This window comes from Macrosteles quadrilineatus, unplaced genomic scaffold, assembly GCF_028750875.1.
Source record: "Macrosteles quadrilineatus isolate MER2022 unplaced genomic scaffold, UCM_ALF_1.0 Scaffold_1__1_contigs__length_201487025, whole genome shotgun sequence".
In the NCBI taxonomy this organism is placed as follows: Eukaryota; Metazoa; Arthropoda; class Insecta; order Hemiptera; family Cicadellidae; genus Macrosteles; species Macrosteles quadrilineatus.
In genome coordinates, this window is record NW_026542594.1 from 114,040,650 (window position 1) to 114,055,402 (window position 14,753).

A 14,753-nucleotide genomic window follows, 5' to 3' on the forward strand; every position below is an offset into this window, starting at 1 on the left:
TAAAACCATAAAATTCAACTATACTATAAATTCCTATTCAGTACTATATCTCCCACTACAAGAAATTTTTAAACGTTGGTTTTTTTAAATTTTTATCCTTTCATTTCTGGCACTGTGGAGGGATAAAATAGTATATTTCATAACAAGAGTAGAAAGTGAGTCATTACATATTTGAGACCATGTTTGAAGTGCGAGATTTATCAAGCAGTTTAAATGGTTGAGAATATGTATAGATGGCATTATACATGACTCTTACCCACTTTCACTCGTGTTTTGAGACGTTACTTTTCTCTACACTATAAAGAATTAGTATATTTCATTAATAGGACTGAAAGTGGCATTTTCTGGCGCGTGCTTAAGTTTTTGTTTTTTATTTATTTCAAATTATTATGTTTTATTTCATTTTTATGTAGAATCAGTAAACTATATTATATTGTTTGCTTGTTTATGGATTATGATTACATTTGGCAAATTTATTTATTTCATGCTAAGCTATCAACATTTTACAAATTAACGTTTTTCGTTACCTTGAGCAGCAAACCCAAGTAGACCCAAGGCGTACTTGTTAAACCTAATGTTATTTCAGTAGGAAATAAATCTGAATTGAATAAGGAAATATTTTAGTGAAAATCCAATAGCCAAATGGTAATTGGGTTAGTCTGCAGGTTTGCTGCGACACAGGTATTTGTTCTATGTTGTTGAACGTACCAATGAGTTAGCATCCCTCACTTAGTCTCCAACTATTCATAGCTTATATTCAGCACATACATTACAATTCAACCAAACACACTTTATAAATGTATACAAATAAATAACTGTTTCAGTCAAATACACTAACAAAATGTTATGATAAATGAATTATTTTTTAATTTACAGTGAATTGCTTATAAAACTCCATGATTGTTTATTAAAGCCCGTGATTGCTGTTTTGAAGTGAGTGGTAGTTACAGCTTATTTGGCTAATTGATGAGCTAGGATAGCGAGCGTTTATGGGTTAGACAAGTTGTTGTACTGTAAATATTTCAGTTCATCACATAGTGTACAGTGTACAGACCAAGTGCAGGTCCCTAGTTAAATACAACCTTATCAGCTGCTTATCACTGATGTAATCCTATCCTATCCTATTCTCTAATAAAATTATGTTTGTCTGTCTGTCTGTACATCATAGAGAGAATACTCTCTCTTACATAACCACATACATATTACTCTCTCTTACATATTTTAGTATTCTAAAATATTAGAATGTATGCTCATGCTGAAGTTTTACTTTTACATTGCAGAATTGTTAGTTTCTCAGCGATCAAATGTCTATGGTTTGTAATAAAAATGTTTTTAGTAAATTGTAAAATGTCTGTTTACAATATTATTTTTTTAACGATTAAAGCCAATTAACTCAACCGTACTAGTAAATAAAACAGAGTGAATAATACTTTTGAAAAGAAAATCCAATAAAACTTGGTTTTAAAATGTGTTTGGGGAACTTGGCATAACACTCTTTGTCAAATCCCTAACATTTCCCAGTTTTCAAGCTGTGTTGATACTGTAGTTACAAAAAATGATTCTTAGTACCAATTTTAATGATAACAGTTGAAAAAAGTTATTAGAATTTCGGTTTTGGGAAAGCTCCCTGGGATAGAAAAGCTTTTAACATTTTGTATAAACATATTGACCAACTTTTTCAAGGAACAAACAATTGTTTTACTTTTTAGTTTAGGTATTCAAGTAGCTAAAATAAACATGCTATATAACTTAATGACTAAGTTTTTTGCTAACTGTATTAACAACGATTTGTTACTAAAAATGTTGATAATATTTGTAAATAAAATTAAAAACTGTAGTAGAATCAGGCAAAAAAAGAACAAGTAGGCTACTACCGTACTAATGTTAGATACACTAACAGTTTACATGCTGTATAACATAAAGACATCTGCCTATTTCAGTGATTTAGTAACTTAGAATATGTGTGTTATAAAATATGCTTACAAATCAAGATATTTATCTAAAATATGGGTTAAATTTACAACATCATTTTATTTTTAACTTTAAAAACACTTTGTATGTGGTATATTTGTATGCTATAGTAGCAATTATCATTAGGTATATTATAAAATAGTATTTACCACATCTATCCTTTCCTCTTTCTTAACAAATATTATTTCACTAGTAAAACTCACATTGTATACAGTCATGTAGATACAAATGTTTCTGGGGGAAATGCTTGTTTATGGTATGGGGTAGGTCGCAATGTACAGTAAATATTTCAGTTTATCACATGATCAGGTGTATTTAACTACCAGCCACATTGCCAGATAAGCTCCAATATGTGCCTGCCTATCACGAGACTACATTTCCGTTTTTGTTTTTTAAATTTACCCTAAAATATCAAATAAAATGAAGTTAATCTTTTTTTGAAGTATCAGCTCATTTTACCTGAAGATCTGAAGGTAAGACTAACTGCAATGATAATCCTCAGATTTGTCTAAACATTTAGAGCTCTCTGTGTTTAATGCTATGAAATTAATTAAACTGTTCAATTTTATTTTGTTTGCTTTAACACCAAGTTGTGAATTTTAAAACACATTTGTAAATTCCAAAAATTGGGAGTTGAAATGAAAAACAAGTTTATAAATTAATGTAGACTTTACAAAAAACTTTACCAAAGCCCACAAATGTACAAACCTTTGTGTATTTATGTAATTTTTTCCCACTGAAGAATAATGTGGCTGGCTTAAAAAAAGAATGATTATGCACATTATTTTTTTTCTTCAGAAAATCTTTATTGTTTCATATAGGCCTATTGATTTACAAAGCTTCCACATAGAGTAAAACTAAGAATAAATTAGATTAAGTAAATTTACACACGTGTAAATTATTTATCGATGAAACAATTCATCCCTAGGTCAAAGACCTGTTTGGGATGTTCTATTCCGTACATACATATAAAACAGCTCAAAGATGGGATCACCGACATCAATAAATAACACACTCTAAAGCAACTCTAAAAAAATAATATTACTAAGCTTCATTGTTAAAGTGGGCCTAAATACATTAAACCTGATAGGCTATATAGGGAAAACACAAATAACAACAAGGGAGAGTTTAACTAGATGCATTTAGGATATAAAAACTATGTGGTTTATAAGTAATACGTTGATCATTAAGATATAGAAGTTTAAAGCTAAATGTTCTCACAAAACATAACATGTCCTCATTATTGTAGCATCTAAGTTTCAAATCAATCAGTGTTAGGTCTAAACACGTGGATCACACTCAAATGCTAAAACATAGGCTACTCAATGTGAATAAGTAAATCATAAAATAATTGTTAATTTTAAGTACTATGCTTAAAGTCTCCCTGTGTGGTTCATTATCAAAAATTATTCTTCAAATGAATCCATAATAATAATTTTATTGTGGTATGGTACATGATTATTAATATTTTAAATACTAGCACTTTTTTCTATGACCCTTTTTTTAACACAATGTTTTTACTCAATCAGTTTTTTTATACTGTTGGTTTTAAAATTTCCTTTTAGCGAATTTCCCATATAGGGAATAAGCTATTACCGTAGGTCTCATGGTAAGACCTAGACCCGGGACCGATTTACTTTTTCATTTTGAGGTCCCCAGAGACCAAAAACACCATCCGTTGAAATTCATATATATATATATATAATTATTTATATATGTGTCCGTTAGCGCGATAACTCGAGCAAAAATGATCCGATTTTGATGAAATTTGGTACAAACGTGTAAACCTACGTTTATTCGAACGAGTTCGCGAACCAGCATAATCGGACCATGGGAACAGGGGTTTATGGGGGGTTTTATAGGGTAAAAATGGGTTTTCCCATTTTTTACCCTAAAAACAAAAAATGTTGCAATTTCTTTCTCAACCATTTTGTAGAGCTTAAAAAAAGAAATAATTTAGTATACTGAAGCGCTGTTGTATGCCTAACGGTCACGGAGAAAATAAAAAAAAAGTGTAATTTAAAATTCCCATGTTATTCTTATGGAGAAAATGAAAACTGTTGTAGTTTACTTGTTTATGGATATATATTGATAAAATTTGGCAAATTTATTTATTTCATCCTATACTATTGACATATGGCCAAAAAACACTTTTTACCTTCCCCGTAGCAGCAAACCTAAGCACTTGTTAAATCTAATGTTATTTAAATTGGGAATAAATATGTTTATGGAAATATTTTAGTAAAAATGTATTGACAAGTTGAAATTCGCTTAGTCTGCAGGTTGGCTGCGGCGGGGGTATTTTTTTAATTTATGGCATTTTATTGTTTAGAGACACATATTTACAATGTTTAATTCTGTTTTAGGTGGAAGCAGGAGATGTAATCCTGAAAGTTAACGAGACTGATGTTAACAGACTAAACACGAAAGAAGGTTCGTATTTGTTTATTCATGTTATTAATCTATACTTATAAAAGGCAAAGCCCTCACTGACACACTCACTCACTCACTCATCACTAATTCTCCCACTTCCCATTTACCTAGGAGGCTGAAATTTGGTACACCGATTCTTTAGGTATTAAATAGGAAAACTAAGTTGTTTTTATTCTGATCGGACCCTCGGGCTCCGCCCCAGTGGCTCTGGAGTTTCCCATGTTAACCTTATGGTTTTTCATATTTAAAAGGAATTAATGAACCTTATCAGCTGTTTAAATTAAACAAGTTGGTTATGTTCTATGATGTTCAATAGCATTGAAGTTACAAGGATTACCAACAGGGTGCAGCACTATTATTTTTTTTATATTTATGGCAACAGCTAATTTGCAACCAAAAGTGAAACCCGGAGGCGAGTTAGCGTAGCGAACGAGCTAACCTGAAGGCAAGTGAGCGCAGCGAACGAGCTCCAACCTAAAGATGAGTGAGCGTAGCGAACGAACTTCAACCAGGACGTGATTGAGCCATACGAACGAGCTCATCTTGAAAATTAAGAAGTTAAACGGGGCAAAGCCCGTGGGTACAGCTAGTCAATAATAAAATCATGTATTAACAGTGGCAATTGCAATACATTAATGTTTAATGTCAAACATTATTTGTGAAACTAAACTATTTATAGACCTTAGCCCTCCATGGTGCTGTGAGTGGCATGATTCTGAGGAAGTATCAATCAATAGGCATATGTAGGTCATTGTTTCCTCTAGTTGATATGCGGGATCTCTTGGCTGTGATAAATATCTATATTATTAAAGAATTTGTTGGATTTTTATGTGCAGCAAATCGACCCCTATATATTTATTTTTATAGACATATTGGGTATCAATTTAAAGCTCTTATCCTCTAGATGTGCCTTTTGCAGGTTTGGATGATATCCCGTGAATGCACTTCGTCCTATAGACTTTTAAAATTTCATAGTTTGTGCTTAATTCTGATGGCAATCGCCTGATTTTTTTCAAGTTTACATTTGTTTACATCAAAACAGATGTCCATGATACAATATTTTGTTTACATCTATACAAAAATGGGCTTATCGTATACAGTTGTTGATGATTAGTGAATTCAAGTAAAATATTGTAATGTTATTTGTATAAAATGTAAAAAAGAAAATTAATTGCGTTAGATTTTGTGTTTTGATCGGGTTTTGTCTATTCATAGTACTTTTTATTAATGTTTAGGGAATTCAAGTAAAATATTATAATGTTATTTGTTTAAAATGTAAAGAATGACTTAAGTTAGATTTTGTGTTTTCTAAATTTAGTGATTATCACGTAAAAAAATAGTTAATATTAAACTTAACTCAGAGCAATAGAAAATTGTAAATTAATTCAAATATATATCACGGATTTGGGATTTGAATTCAGGAAGTGACACAGGCTGCTAGTATATTTTAATTCATCTTAATTATTGTTTACTGTATAAGGCATTTTTAGGTATTTTAAATTATTGGTCATGCTTACGGCCAAAGTCAAAGTTATGACATTGAAAGTCTGTATAACATAAAAAGAATATTTTTTATTAACAAACTTTCCCATAGGGAAGACACTATTACCAATATAGGCAACACAGAAAGAATCGAGACAAGTTTATTTTTTATTGTTATGACCTCAGAGGCCAAAAACACCATTTGTTAAAATTTATATATACACCTTTCTTTCAGATGACAACACTTATAAATACAATCTAAACTATACAAACTCTCTGGAACGCTCAATATTTGTTCCCTATGTCAAAACAATGAAAAAACATCAAATATACAGGTTTTAGATTTTTACATAATGTTGAGCTCCTAAAGAACTTGACTTCAAACTTAGTATGTAAGTAGAGAGACATAGGACTAATCTTAGTACAATGTAGGTACCAGATTTCTAAATCTTACCAATTCAAAATTGTGACCGTTAAAAATGTCCTATCATCTTTAAATATCTTGAAAACGAGTGATTCTACCAAAAACTATTAGAGTTTGCGTTTTTACTAAATCGTATGACTAATCCAACGATACCTCAATCGTAAAGATCGATTAATAAACAACCAAGATGTATGTGAATGTTATGACTGGGCCATGCAAGGTCCACAAAAAATGTACTATGCTAGCGGTTTATTAGGCTAACCGAGTTTTACTAGGTGGCGTTCGCAGAGGCATCCACAAAATTGAGCGGAGTCATCAAGGGTTTATATTATATTGTTTTGGTCATACTGCAGTAATACCAGTCGTATTTAATGCATGCGTTGCTGGTCTAAAGTAACATTTTTACTCTTTAGCAAGTAAAAATAGTTTTTATCCTCTATGGAGTAAAAATCAGCTGTTGTCAACTCAGTTGTAAATTACTATTATAAACAAACGATTGCATGTATCGAAATATGTATCGATTCGTGCTTCGTAATTATTTTAACCTACAGTCTACAGTCTCTTCCCATAGTGTTTTAGCATTGCAGATACATTAATCCATTCCCACACTCAACACGCTCACCTTTACTACTTCCTTCACCACCCCCTACGTCGTGGACCTATTTCCCTCTCTTGCCATAGCATTTTAGGATTGCAGATACATTAATGTAATTGCCAAAGACAGTTCCCACACTCTGCACTGCAAGCCTTACTACTTCCTTCACCATTTCCTACGTCATAGACTTGTTTCCTTCCCTTCTCATAACATTTTTGGATTAAAGATACATCAATCTAACTGCCATAGACGGTTTTCACACTATGCTCATACTTTTCTACTTTCTAAGCCATTTCCTACATCGTGGACCTGTTTTCATCACTTTCCATAGCAATTTAGTATTTTAGATACATTAATCTAATTGCCACAAACATTCCCCATACTCCGCACTGCTAGCTTTTACTACTTCTTTCACCATTTTCTATGTCGTGGGGATGCTTCCATCCCTTCTCATAGCATTTCAGCATTGTAGTACCAGTTCCCACACTCCACACTGCTCACCTTACTACTTCCTTCACCTCTTCTTACGTCGCGGACATGTTTCCCTCTCTTCCCATAGAATTTTAAGATTGTAGATACCTTAATCTAATCGTCATAAACAGATCCCACTCTCCGGACAGCTCACCTTGACTACTTCCTTCGCCACTTCATACGTCTCGCACCTTTTCTCTCCCTTCCCATAGCATTTTAGGATTGCATATCCCATAATCTAGTCGTCATAAACAGTTCCCACACTCCAGACTGCTCGCATTTACTACTTCCTTTACCACTTCCTACGTCACGGACCTGTTTACCCCCTTTCCCATAGCATATTAGGATTGCAGATACCTTGATCTAATCGTCATAAGCAATTCCCACACTCCGGACAGGTTGCCTTGACTACTGCCTTCATCACTTCCAACATCGTGGACCTGTTTTCCTCCCTTCCGTTGGCATCATAGGATTGCAAATACCTTAATCTAATGGTCATAGACAGTTCCCACACTCCGGACTGCTCGCATTTACTACTTCCTTCACCACTTCCTACGTCACGGACCTGTTTACCTCCCTTCCCATAGCATTAAAGGATTGCAGATACCTTGATCTAATCGTCATAAACAGTTCCCACACTCCGGACAGCTCGCCTTTACTACTTCCTTCACCACTTCCTACGTCACGGACCTGTTTACCTCCCTTCCCATAGCATTTAAGGATTGCAGATACCTTGATCTAATTGTCATAAACAGTTCCCACACTCCGGACAGCTCGCCTTGACTACTTCCTTCATCACTTCCTACGTCACGGACCCGTTTTCCTCCCTTCCCATAGCATTTTATGATTGCAGATACCTTATTCTAATCGTCATAAACAGTTCCCACACTCCGGACTGCTCGCCTTCACCACTTCCTACGTCGTTGACCTGTATCCTTCCCTTCCCATAGCATCATAGGATTGCAAATACCTTAATCTAATGGTCATAAACAGTTCCCACACTCCGGACTGCTTGCATTTACTACTTCGTTCACCACTTCTTACGTCACGGACCTGTTTACCTCCCTTCCCATAGCATTTTATGATTGCAGATACCTTAATCTAATCGTCATAAACAGTTCCCACACTCCGGACAGCTCGCATTTACTACTTCCTTCATCACTTCCTACGTCGCGGATCCGTTATCCTCCCTTCCCATAGCATTTTATGATTCCAGATACCTTAATCTAATCGTCATAAACAGTTCCCACACTCCGGACTGCTCGCATTTACTAATTCCTTCACCACTTCCTACGTCACGGACCTGTTTACCTCCCTTCCCATAGCATTTAAGGATTGCAGATACCTTGATCTAATTGTCTTAAACAGTTCCCACACTCCGGACAGCTCGCCTTGACTACTTCCTTCATCACTTCCTACGTCACGGACCCGTTTTCCTCCCTTCCCATAGCATTTTATGATTGCAGATACCTTATTCTAATCGTCATAAACAGTTCCCACACTCCGGACTGCTCGCCTTCACCACTTCCTACGTCGTTGACCTGTATCCTTCCCTTCCCATAGCATCATAGGATTGCAAATACCTTAATCTAATGGTCATAAACAGTTCCCACACTCCGGACTGCTTGCATTTACTACTTCGTTCACCACTTCTTACGTCACGGACCTGTTTACCTCCCTTCCCATAGCATTTTATGATTGCAGATACCTTAATCTAATCGTCATAAACAGTTCCCACACTCCGGACAGCTCGCATTTACTACTTCCTTCATCACTTCCTACGTCGCGGATCCGTTATCCTCCCTTCCCATAGCATTTTATGATTCCAGATACCTTAATCTAATCGTCATAAACAGTTCCCACACTCCGGACTGCTCGCATTTACTAATTCCTTCACCACTTCCTATGTCACGGACCTGTTTACCTCCCTTCCCATAGCATTTTATAATTGCAGATACCTTAATCTAATCGTCATAAACATTTGCCACACTCCGGACAGCTCGTCTTTACTACTTCCTTCATCACTTCCTACGTCGCGGACCCGTTTTCCTCCTTTCCCTTATAGTTTTTGGAATGCAGATACCTAAATCTAATCGTCATAAACAGTTTCCACACTCCAGACTGCTCACCTTTAGTATTTCCTTTAGCACTTCCTACGTCACGGACCTCAAGCTAGTGTCGTCATTTGATTATATTTATGAGTCATACCGTTTCTGTTCTAATATCTGTGGAATAATGCTATCAGCTTTTTCTTTATCTACTGCATTCAAAAGTTAACAGCTGATCATATGTCTTCGTCTTTGTTTACGTGTCAAATACTGCTTCCATAAGGATTACATTGAAACTTTGAGACCCAGTGGGGCGGATTCCTGAGAGTTATTTTTAACGCCATATAGATGTTGGCACTCACCGATATGGTCTTTATCACCATCCAAAATTTGAAAACGATAGATTCAGCCGTCTAGGAGGAGTTTGCGTATTACGAAATGCATAAAAGTCGACGTATAAGAGCTTCGCTCGCTTCGCTCGCTCCGCTCAACAATTTAAGATATCAAGAGGTCATGACTAGTTATACGTTAGTTATATGTTAGTCATACAGGCTATACTTCTTAAAGTTTTTACTAGAAAAAATCACTATCTTTTATTTTTAAGATATATATAACATTTTAAATACTGGCATTTTCAATCATTAGAACTTAAAAATCTATTACTTTGCGCAAAATCTGATTCCATGTGTCACTACATATTTACAAAGTTTAAAATCAATTGCTTAAGGGATTCAAAAGTTGTGGATAAATTTGTAGTAAAAACACATACAAAAACCAGGCATTTTAGACCCATGTTTATGATGTTTTTCTTAACGGTTTGACCTAAGAAACAAATATACAACAGCGTTCCAGAGAGTTTGTATACGCCCTGTATAAATTGTAATGTGTCCATGAAAACAAAACCTTGAGTAATTTTGGTTCCATTTTGATGAAACTTGGCATGAATAAGGTGTATATGAAGTTTAAGCTGGATAAACTTGGAAGAGTTCACTAACTAGCAAGATGAGGTCGTAGGAACAGGGTGATATCGGGTTTTGAAGTTTATCAACATTTCTTCCGCCCTTAAAACATGGAAATGCCCAATTTTCATTGAAAACATTGTGTAGGCCTAGAGCTTAAAAAAAAAATTGTATGCTCAAGCATTGGTACAATTAAAGTTACAGGAAAATTTCAAAAACTGTACATTCCAAGTTCTTATGGAGAAAAAGAAAACTATTGTATTTTACTTGTTTATGAATACCTGTTGATCAAATTTGGCAAATTTATTTATTTCATACTATACTGTACTACATAATAACATTTTATCAAAAACCACATTTCCCCTTCCTCATAGCAACAAACCTAAGCACTCGTTAGATCTAATGGTACTTAGATGGGGGAGCGAGCTGGCATAGTGGTTAGAGCGCGGGACTTCAGTCCCGGAGGTCCCGGGTTTGATCCCCGCCAAGTCACCAATGGATTTTATCCAAGTGATAATGCCGCAACCCCTAGGTCTAGCCTGAAGTAATGTGAAAAACAATCCCAGGCTCGTGCCTAGCGTCCTAGGACAAAAAAAATACCCCCGCCGCAGCAAACCTGCCGTCTAAGCGAATTTCCATTTGGCTGAATTGATTTTCAATTAATCTATTTAAATAACATTAGGTTTAACGAGTACCTAGGTTTGCTGCTACAAGGAAACTAATAAAGTGTATCTTTTAAGTAAAATAATTATTGCTTAGTATAAAATGAATATATTTGCCAAGTTTGATCAAAAGATATCCATAAACAAGCAAACTACAACATTTTACAATATTCTCCATAAGAATAACATGGGAATTTTAAATTTACCATTTTTTTACTTTTCTCCGTAACCAATAACCGTACAAAAACACTTTGATATACTGAATTGTTTGTTTTTTAAGCTCTTTAAGAAGGTTTAGAGAAAAATTGGGAAATTTTGTTTCCCAATTTTATTTTTTTTAAATTATTTTTTTTAATTTATTTTTTTGAATTTTATTTTTTTATTTATTTTGAGGGGCAAAAGTGAGAAAAACCTATTTTTACCCCATAAAACCCTGTTCCCATGGTCCGATCATGCTGGATCGCAAACTCATTCAAGTTTATCCTGCCTTACACCTTCAAACCAAATTTCATCAAAATCGGATAAAAATTACTCCAGTTATCGTGTTCACGGACACACACACACACATATATATATACATATATAAAAATTTGAACGAATGGTGTTTTTGGCCTCTGGGGACATCAAAATGAAAAAGTAAATCGGTCCCGGGCCTAAGTCTTACCATGAGACCTACGGTAATAGCTACTTCCCTATAGGGAAATTCGCTAAAAGAAAAACAATTTACTTAGATGGGGAATAAAAATGACCAGCAAGCTAGTATTTATATTGAGCTCCATAAAATGATATTCAATGTTCTTAACGTGTCTCTAGCTTCTATGAATCCATGGTTTTTTTCTGTTCAAACTACAGTTTTTGTAGATTGCACAAAGGCTCCATAACTACAGTTATAATTACAACTGCACCAGTGAACTTTCTTCTTTTAGAACAACTGCAGTGCACTTCTCTGTGCATGCGAGCATGAACAGCAGTGAGCACTGTGTACTCTCAATGTTATGTTTCATTGACATACAACACTGTTCATAAATGAAATAATTTGTCCGTCACAACTTTAAAGAATGATTCATACGTTACAGTAGAGTCCAGCAAACTCGGCGTTCGATAACCCGGCAGTCTGGATTACTCGGCCATCACCGTCTCAGAAAATTAGTGATTTTTTTAGTCCGAGTTAAACATAGACTCAAGCCAGCTGAAGTCAAATCATTCGCAACTCGTACCAAGGATTTTTTGTACTATATCTGATGACTTAATACTGACTTGTAATATAAATATAAATAAAAAAGGTGGTTAAAAAGCTTAAAAATTGTTTTGTTCTTATTTTTAACCCTAGTACCTGATAACCCGGCATTTCACAAACTCGGCACCCTTCCAGTCAACATTACGCCGAGTTTGCGGGACTCTACTCTATTAGATTTGTTGGTCATAAAAATTGTAATTGGGTTATTTTATATATTTTTTTATTGTTGTACCTAAAGCAACAACATGGAAGATACTTTTATGAATCTGAATTCTTTGCCTATCTTAAATTGATGTTTTAGCCCTCAATTGATTAGATTAGAAAGATAAAAGTCAATCCTAAATGTATGTTCCTTCAAAATGAATTGTTAACTGTATTAATTGTATTTAAAAAACTTTTAAATTAGAAATTGAAAAAAAATCAGATTACTTTTTGTAAGTATTTTAATAACTAATTCTTTTAACAGTTTTTATTATTTTTTCATTACTTTTATAGTCTAGCTAGATGAATTTTTCAACTTTTAATTAGTTTATTTATTTCAATAATCTACTTAATTTCAAATAACTTTGAATAAAAAAGTTTGAACGTGAATTTTAACTATGATTATTATGAACTATATTGACCATTTCAAAAATAAAAACAATGGATTGTTTTTTTATCAATCTCGCTTTGAAAATATTTTGGATTGAGGGTTCATACATTTTTATAAAAATTTTACCTTACCTCTTTTGCAAAATTCATATTTTTAGAAAGAAATCTCTAGTTGATAAATGAGTTAAACTAATGTTATTTATTTCAATTTGGAGATGGGCACAATAGGCGAGAAAAAGGCTAGATGTTGAAGTGATTAATCAATCTGTGGGGGAGGGGGGCCATTAGTGGGCCATTTTAGCTGCTCTGTCCGTAACATCAATGCCAGTCATGGACTCAGTGCAGTTAGGCCTAGTCCACAACAAAATTATAGCAATTTCTAAAATGTGGAAAATATATTTATTGTATTTGACCTATACTAAACCTCTTGTATATAAATAATAATACTTCCAAAAGGCAAGACGTATCTCAGCTATGCAGTTAATAAGATTAACAAAAACCTTGAAAATATGTTTCTATCAACCAAAACCAGAAAACAAATCTTTATTTTTTTTTCTGTTCATCTAGGCTTAACTATCTACACAGTAATATGTTTTATGAGTACTAAGTTTGCTAAAACGGGAAAGCAATAATGTGTGTTTTTTTAGATAAATGTCAATACAGTGTACTCTTGGTAATTCAAACACTCAATAAATCAAAAGCTTAAATAATTAAAAATAAAATCTCATTCTGTAGGGAATCTCTTTAATATTTTGAAGTTTTACCATGCATTTTGATACACTCTGTATTTTGAAGTCCAAGCAGAGGGCAGGCCGATTTAGAACTCGAAGTAATTCAAAGTTTCGTCAACAAAACACTCTATACTCCGAAAGGAGTATAATAAGGGAATATAAATAAGCTGTTGTTTGTTGTAAGATAACTATAATAAACTGTTTAGTTATAACTTTGTGAACCTTAAATAATACAGTGTTATAAAAAAAATAACTCTTTGTAATTCAAATGGTTTATTTTTCTCCCGATAAATCAAATCTCTTGATTATTCAAGACTATAATTAGTTTAAATTTATTTTGTTGGCCCACCAATTTGAATTATCAAGAGGGAACTGTAGTGTAATATAAATACATTTGTCAAGTTTCATCAAAAATATATCCATACTGTACTAACTACATCAGTTCACATAACCCTCATAACAAATAACATAAACATTTTAGATTTACAGTTACAAAAAAATTCTCCTTGCCATTAAGCGCACAACAACGCTTCAGGGTAGTAAATTATTGCTTTGAGTCATATACAGATTGTCTCGTAAGTAAACAGCCAAACTCCGGGAAATGGTTCTATGGGTTAAAATAAAGAAAAAATCAAGAGTAAATTTTTTTCCAAAATCACTTTGTTAACCAGACTTCCGCCATTTTTTTTACATAAACATTTTTATCTTTGAATTTTTTTAACCGATCATTATGAAACTTGTTTGTGTGTTGAGGTAAAACAGACCCAATTTAGAAAACACTTTTATCTTAATCCAATTCAAAATTTCAAAATGGTGGCTATTTAAATTTGTTAAATGGAAATTGGTAAAACAATAGTTAATTTTATTAAAAATTGACAAGGACACTTTTATTTTATTATTTAAAACTTCCTGCCAAACGACACCAAGTTCAAAATTATAAAAAAAATTAATTGAAATATCACGATTTTAGTTGTAAAATTATGTTGAACAAGGCTAAGTTAGTCAGGGTTGTGCCTTATTTCACAACCAAAATCGTGATATTTCAGCTATCTTTCATTCTATCTTTTTGAACTCCGTGTCATTGAAAGGAAATTTGAAATAATTAAAAATAAAGGAGTTCTAGACATTTTTGTATAAAATTGGCAATTT

The 14,753-nt window shown here is 33.6% G+C and overlaps 1 protein-coding gene across 1 annotated transcript in view; it reads left to right on the top strand.

The window, feature by feature from the left end:
* The window catches only part of LOC128983523 (PH and SEC7 domain-containing protein), a 72,615-nt gene that overhangs the window by 39,979 nt on the left and 17,883 nt on the right, over positions 1–14,753 (top strand). The window contains exon 2 of the mRNA XM_054402828.1: positions 4,338–4,404. Coding sequence (XP_054258803.1) covers positions 4,338–4,404 — 67 coding nt within the window. The remainder of the gene's footprint in view (positions 1–4,337; positions 4,405–14,753) is intronic.